This window comes from Lactuca serriola, chromosome 4 (genome assembly GCF_051521515.1).
Source record: "Lactuca serriola cultivar US96UC23 chromosome 4, Lser_US96UC23_V15, whole genome shotgun sequence".
NCBI classification, from domain to species: domain Eukaryota; kingdom Viridiplantae; phylum Streptophyta; class Magnoliopsida; order Asterales; family Asteraceae; genus Lactuca; species Lactuca serriola.
Genome location: NC_136411.1, coordinates 71,733,326 through 71,741,330, shown reverse-complemented (window position 1 = coordinate 71,741,330; position 8,005 = coordinate 71,733,326). Strand labels below are relative to the sequence as shown.

General features: G+C 32.8%; 1 protein-coding gene across 1 annotated transcript; it reads right to left on the bottom strand.

The window, feature by feature from the left end:
- Positions 1-225: 225 nt before the first annotated feature.
- Positions 226-7,620, bottom strand: HUB1 (histone mono-ubiquitination 1). The gene is made up of 18 exons (XM_079039142.1): positions 7,139-7,620; positions 6,281-6,442; positions 6,109-6,196; positions 5,783-6,007; positions 5,531-5,692; positions 4,836-5,026; positions 4,659-4,742; positions 4,455-4,574; positions 4,188-4,374; positions 3,920-4,080; positions 3,765-3,836; positions 3,582-3,658; positions 3,223-3,490; positions 3,042-3,128; positions 1,286-1,423; positions 1,012-1,214; positions 742-907; positions 226-652 (listed from the first exon to the last, which is right to left on the bottom strand). The coding sequence occupies exons 1-18, from the start codon at positions 7,250-7,252 to the stop codon at positions 521-523; spliced, it is 2,637 nt and encodes an 878-aa protein (XP_078895268.1). The 5' UTR covers positions 7,253-7,620; the 3' UTR covers positions 226-520.
- Positions 7,621-8,005: the final 385 nt, after the last annotated feature.

Below are 8,005 nucleotides of genomic sequence, written 5' to 3'. Positions count from 1 at the left end.
AAAAGCACCAACCTTTAAGCAAACTTACAAAAATAAAACCGTTACCATAATTAAAAATAAACACCAAATCCAAATGTTGAGACTAAAAGATTGTTTGATATTACAAGGCAATGTTTGACTGCTCTGAATTTGACTAAATAAAAGGCATATAATATCTTGAACTTTCTCTAAAACAGGACCCAACAGATGTAGTTTTAAATAGCAGCAATGGAGATGTACATGTAGTTGAAACTAGAAACAAAACTTTTTGATTCATGAAATGAGCAAGTAAATGATAATATCTTATAAGTGTTGCTAAAAACAAGATTTAAAAATCAAACCAACAACAAACTTTGACAAACTACAACACTAAAATCTAAAAACAAACTATGCAAAATGAAGAAAATCCAAAAAACCAATAGCAACAAACAAATCCCATATTGATTTGTGGGGCGGGGTGGGGAAAAAAGTTTTCTTTTTTAATTTTTTTTTTTTTTTTTGATATTATTTTACATGGTCATAGGAATCCCAAAGTTTGGATTCAGATGTAAACAGGTTTGACATCATTTGGACCAAAACTTGCGGTACAAAGAGGACACTTGCGGTGGCGTGTTTCAATGATTTTCTGAACACACGTGTTGCAAAATAGATGATAACATTTCGTAATCACCACCTGCCAATAAAAATAATAATTGGACTGTTAACTTTTTCTTTTTCTTTTTTTATTATATAATCAGAGGGTATTTTGGTCTTTTTAGGTACCTCTTTGGGCCTGTCATGGCAAACGCTGCATTTGAGTATTTCTTTGTATTCTTTGAGCTCCTGTTGAAGCTTTTCAACAACCGAAGACCCGTCTAATTGTGATCTTAGACGTGTGTGCTTTCTTCTTGCGCATTCCAACTCCTCTTCAACTCTCTTTTTCTCAAACCTATACAATACAATTATACAAAACACAACAATCAAGTCTTTCTTTGCCACTCTTGGGAATGGAATCAGCAAGGGAATGGAATGAGTCATTCCATTCCTTTTTACCTTTCTTTTTCTAAGTGGATCTGCAAATCCATGAGATTGACTCGACTTGTATCGACCTTGCTCTGTGATTCATCCAAGGACTCTGTTAACTGCTGGGATGTTTTTTTAACATCGTTCAGTCTCCTTTGGGTATTTTCCAAGGCGCCTGTTTTTTGAACCCGTGTTTCAGACACTTTCTCGACATGATCTGAACATGATTTTGTCTGTTGCAAAAAACACAAACATTGTATCAGTGTCTATCAAGATAGTCAAGTCAACCAATGAAGGAGTGTACCTGATCTTCGATTCTTTCTGCTTTTATTTCACAGAAATTAATCAATGTGTTGCCCTGTTGGATCTTCCTTTCTGTGGTTTTTTTATCCAGGAGAAGAGAATCATTTAGCTGTCTTGCACGCACTCCCTCCAAAACAAGCTGAAACAAGATGAAATATTTGTAAATATTAAAACATGATTTCCAAGACACAAAATACAGGAACAAAAAGAAATATGATAATCAGGGCAATTGCATACAGAAAGTAACACTAATTGCAAGCAAGCAATAAAAACACCAAGTCTGTTTGGTTGAATTTTCTTATGAAACTTTTATATTGTATGTCGATAAAAGGTATGGTTTCAACATGATCCTATACAGTATTAAATTATAAGTATAGAATTTTTATGTAACAAAACTAAAAGAAAAAATATCACAAAAGCTCATTAGAGAGCGCAAATAACATAACATCATCCTATCATTGTTTTTTGGAAACTAACTTTTCAAAATCTCTAAAAGTTGCCAAGTAACCAATTTTATGTTTTAAAGGGGTGACCAACTCATGTTTTCTGTATGGTTACCTTCTAACCCAGGTTAAATAGGTCACCCCTCTTTTCAGTTTTACATTTTTGGCCTAGACTTTAAATTTTATTACAACTTTGGTCAGATTTTAAAATTTTGTCACGCATTCAACACAGAATTTTTTTTATAAATTTATTTTTTTTATAGTGGTTTATGAGGTTTTTTTCTTTAACTTTTTCCCAACTTTTTAAAAGAATATATTTTACAATACTTCTTGCCTTTTTCCAAGTTGCATTGCCTCATATACATTAGCAAATCAACTTTTTTTCCCACTTATGCATTGCCTCATACATTAGCAAACCAACTTTTAAAAAATATATATATATAATTAACAAAACTGTATTTGTTATTTCATCAAAGCCAACTGCAGCACAATCAAGGAGAAAAATTGGTTTGTTAATGTAGAATATATATATATATATATATATATATATATATATATATATATATATATATATATATATATATTAAAGTTGGAAAAAGTTAAGAAAAAACTTATAAACTATTACAAAAAAAGTTATAGAAAATTAAATTTGTAGAGAAAACCTCGATTTGGGGCCAATTTGTAATAAAATTTAAAATTTGTGCCAAAAGTGTGAAATTTGAAACAGCGTGACCTATTTAACCTGAGATGTAAAATCTGTTATCTCAGGTAACTATACAGAAAACATGAGTTGGTTAAACTTTTAGAATATAAAATCCATTACTTTGCAACTTTAAGACATTTTGAAAAGTTAGTTTCCAAAAAACAATGATAGCCCTAAAAAGGTATTTTCTAGTTACTTTTACAAAATAAAATTACAATTTAATTAAAACCATGGCATTCTTAAAAGATGTCATAGAATATTTTTCTTTAAAATGGGTTATATTACAAATTTCATTCCATTTAGAGCTAAGCAAAATCAAAACCGACAAAAATCGAACGCAAACCGTCGGTTTTAAGTTTAGATTTTTCAAACACAATAAAGCGACCCAATATACATATTATTATATGGTTATTAACATTAAACAAACAGCTTTTTTCACTCTAATGGAATGAATAATTCCATTCCTTCTCCACTTAACACTAACCTAAATCTCTTTTACAATAGAAGCCCATGTCAATTTTGTACAAGACAAATGTGCATAAATCTAGGTGATTAGATCTATATTTGTAATTTGTAATTTAATGGTTGGTTGAAAAGATAAGAGTAATTACCTTAATGTTATAGTCGTCTCTCTCAGTTATTTGCTGCAAAAGTTGTTGATTTTGAGTCTGGATGTCATCATATGCCTGCCCAATAGTCTGCACATAGAAGAAACCAACATCATTGCAATTTATTATGGAATCAAATTTAAAATTAAAAAATAAATAAATAACAAGATATCCATCAACTAACCTCAATCTCAGAAAGGTAAGCCTCATTTTCCTCATGCTTGGACTTCAAGACATCCGAGAGTTTATATTTTTCCTTTTTAGATTTTTCCAATTTCTGCCTCAAATCAGCAATTTTAGCTTCTGCAGCAGCTAACATTTGCTGAGATGCTGATTCAGCTTCAATGGCTGTCTTCACTCGTGTTTCCAAGTTATGCTCATCAAGGGAATAATTCAAGCTCTGAACATGAGCCCATGCTTTGTACTCACAGTTCCTAGCCTCAATAAACTCCCTGTAAATAATAAACCTCTTCAATTAAACCTAATAATAACAACTACCAACACCACCATGCTTTAAAAAAAAAAAAAAAAAAGTTGGTTAACCTTGAATAGATTGTTTCTCGCCTATGCACGTCTAAAATTAGCTTCAACTCTGAGTCACTCTCCTCCAAGTCATGTATCTATATCAAAGTTCAACTGATTTAGACAAAATAAATCAATTAAAAATATAAATCAGCAAAAACTTATAACTACATTGCTATTACAGGTAAAAACTGAAGTACATACCGTTGCTCGCAGTCTCTGTATTTCAGCAGATTGGGCAGCCGATCTACTAGATAATGCTTCCAGCTCTTTCATCTGTGAAACAATAAAAATCAAAAAGGTTGCACAGGTTTTTTTGATTTTTTTTATAAAAATATGACGTCATATGATGGACCCACCTTCCTATCAAGAATGGTGGAAAGAGATTGAACATCAGCACGCAACGAATGAACATCTGAAGAAGCCTCTTTGTGTTTTCTTAACTGAGTTTGCATACTTCCCATATCTTCTGGAAATGAAGAGACAAAAGTTCTAAACTTTGCAATGATTTCTTTTCTACCTGAAACAAACAAAGACAGGGTATGCAGCTTATTATATGAGAATTCAAAAGCTTAAAAACAAAATAGTTTTAACTTTTTAAGTTATCTGTGTATATCATATCTATACCAGGTTCTCTAGAAGCTTCTTCTAATTTAGCTTCGATCAACTTTCTTCCATCGATTTGTTTTTGTATTTCCATCTTTAGGTCAACAATTCTAGAATCTGAAACAGAAGAAGATCGACGCAAAACCTCCCCTATATCATTCTTCATGTTGGCTTCTTTTTCCCTCCATCCAAGGTTGTCTTTCTCAACCTAAATATTAAAATACATGGTATTTAGTATGGTTTTAAAAATTTGAGAACAAAGGGAACTAACTACCAACCACTGACAACCTGCAATTTCTGGAATAGAGCTTGATACTGGACTAAATCTCCTCTTGCCTTAGCAATCTGATCTTTCACTAAGATAAAGGCTTCAGAAGAAAAAATCCCCTTTGAATTCTTTAAGGTATTCTGTAACATAAATTTTCAACAATCAACAACATAAGCTCTCCATAAAAAGGGTGATGATATAGAATACCATAAGATTAAGCCAACCTGCAAGCTGGATAATTGTTTTAATATTTCCATTCTTTCTTCATGTAAACGCTTAAGTTCTTGTTGTCTTGAAGAGGCTTGATCCTGTTCATAATGTTAAACCACTGTTTATTAGTATTACTTTACTGTGAAACCAGAATATAAAACAAAAAAGAAAAAGGAACACTATTAAACTACCAGTAATTCTTTTAATAAAGACTCCATATCATGTAGATCCTTTTCTTTTTCTCTTGCCCTGTCATTAGCAACACGTTTATTTCCAAGAATTACAGGGAAAATTGCTCCTTTTGCAGCATCTGTCTCTGCTTTCAGGACAGACAAGTTCTTGTTGCTTTCTTCCAATTCTGCAATTGTACACTCCAGTTCCCCTTCAAAAATTAAAAATATCATAATTAACCATTGATCTCAAAGTTCAATGTTACCTATGATGTAATCAATACATTATTAATATACAAACAAGTAGCATAAATGATATTAATACAACAGAAGATATCCTTTAGATGCCAAACTCAATATCAGATGTAATAAACAGGTTCCAAATAGACTGCAGGTTTAGCTTTATATCAGACTCCTGAGTTACGAATACACCAGAAGATGTCGTTCAACATGAAACAGCAATGTACTTTTATTGATTTGTTTATTAAGGCATCAAACTTTCGATTCTTCCTATTACAACATTGTACTTTGAGAAATCTACTTAATTAGTTAATTGTAGCAATGTCATCCAAATACAAAGCAATTTCCACTGCTAAAAAGCCTAAAATTGGTAGCTATTTCAAAGTACAATGTTATAACTAGGGAACTTTCCAAATTACAATGCATTAATATGAAAAAAATTGAACCCCAAAAAGATTAAAGAAATGGAAAGTTACCCTTCAATTGTCTGAGCTCTGATTTATTCTTAGCATCAGTATCTCGGTGGAACTGCATATCTCTTGCCAAAGATCTGTGCTTTATATGCATATCACCAATTGCCAATCTCAAATTCTTCACTTCCCTCTCTAACTCAATAGATGATTCTGGCCTGTATGACCCTACCCAAACAAAAATATTTGTGAATATAAGTTAATAACCAAGGAATACAACATATATGACTTGTAAATCAGTGTGATTAGTCTTAGAACCTTCTGGAAGTTGCTTTATAGCTTTGGCATACAGTCCATCTTCCATGCCCCATAGACCATCAATGGCATGAACAATATTGCAGAAAGTATTCTGAACTTTGTTGCCACCTGTCTCTCGATTTTCTTGCATTTGACTTGGAGTGCTATTTGCAGAGCTACTCTCAGTTGCACCTTTTTCAAGAAGTCGATGAAGAAATACATCCTCTGGAGGTGGTGATGCATTATCTGCCAATAGATTTATATACTTTTAGTCCATTAACATAGTTTGATGCTGATTAAGCTACCCTTTCAGTCAAATGAAAGAGAAAAGGTTTGACAATTCTTACCCCCTGCAACCAGATGATGTTTATTACCACGATCATGACTCAGCAGATTCTTTGTGCGAATAGAGCATGACTCTACTTTATCAATTAGCTATTAGAAAGCCAACAAATATTCATCAAACAGTTGATATTTGAGTGAAATATAAAAGGAATGGGGTTTTTCAGGCGGCTATACCTCGTCCCAAGACTTGTCTACTACTGCTAAAGTTTTGTTGTATGGCAATTGTTTCTCCCTGAGTTGACTGAACTTGTTCTCTAGAGCAACACATTCAACCTTTTGTGATTCTAACTTCTGAACAAGCTTTTGATTTTGAAATTTCAGTACCACTGTGTCAAGCTGCATGCCAAAGAAAACACATTTCTCAAAAGTGAGGTACTTCATATAAATGATACAATATTATGAAATAACAGAGGATATGCTTCAGAATCAAGTATCAAATCCTAATCTAGAACTATAAAGCAAGGAAACATAATTGCTTCAATCCACTTAATCCACAAACTAGAAGAGAACTGAATTAGACATAAAGCATGGTGAGCTTATATTAATGAACAGAGTATAACTAATGAAATTAAGATCATCATATCATATTTATATAACAAAGGATATCACAAATCAAACATCACCTCTGACTCTAACACAAGTGATTATGGAATTATCTGCCTGTATAATATTCACATATAATGTAACATAAAATTAGATATGTAACTTTTCACAAGCAAGCAAATTCTAAACATAGCAGTGTTTTGGTTTAATTTGGTTGGGTTGACAGCAGTTCCACACAAGTTCCCCAACCTCTTATATAGATGAAGAAACATATGCACTTGTAAAAAACTTAAATCAAGAAAATCCCGCCAGATACAGTCCTATAACTCAACTACTTACGCCCTAGAACTTCATCAAGAAATTTAGCAGACAGATCTACCATGTATTTAACCTCTATAGAAGTCTCCAATAAAAACCGATCAAGAATTCAGCATAAACCCTAGAAAACCTAGAGCTATTAAAACCAAAGTAAAAGTAACGATCAATTACCTTTTTATCCTCAGAAGAAGGCACAAATGGATGTTTCTTAGCAGCAGCGGCAGTAGGAGACGATATTGAACTGAAGTGACGTTTGCGGTCTGCTTCACCAGTTCCCCCCATCATAGAAAAAACCTAGTCCTATACGACATCAATGAGAAAATGAAACCCAAATTGGTCCTAATCTACGTACACACTCCGACAATCGAGAAAGAATTTGTAGAACTATTAAATTGAACTCCATTCATACATATGATGATATGCATCATTGAGAAAGCCCTAATAAAGTCGCGGCAAAATCGTTTTTTTTTTTAATTACTGAATACAAGAACCCTAAAAAGGTTCACAGGAAATTGAAGGGCGTTTAACATGAATCATGCATATAAAAGTTGCGAACTTCTTCCCTCTTTGGCTTGTTTCTCTCTCTAGTCATATGTATGTGGGTATGCATATGTGTCCCTGTGTCTCTACAAATGAAGTTCTTTCGATTGAATAGACGATAAAAAGGGGCGAGGAGAATTAGGGAAATATCGTAGGGGTATTGCACGTGCCAACGCCTCAGGTATTTGTGACGTCACGTGGATATTAGTTGAGCAGATGGCTTCAAACTCAATATGAGGGAGGAAGTAGTAATTATATGCATGATTAGGATCCAAACAAACCAATTTATCAATTAATTTGGATTTGATTTAGTCAAAATATGGTACTCAATCTTGGATAAGATATGAATGAAACTTGCCTATGAACATATATGGTTTTTGTTTCCTTTTTTACGATATATTTAGACTTTATGTAAGAATTTAGTTTGAATTTTATCAAGTCGTGTGACTTAGAGGGAGTTGATTTGGAAGACGTTCGGTGGATCTAATGTGGAGACAC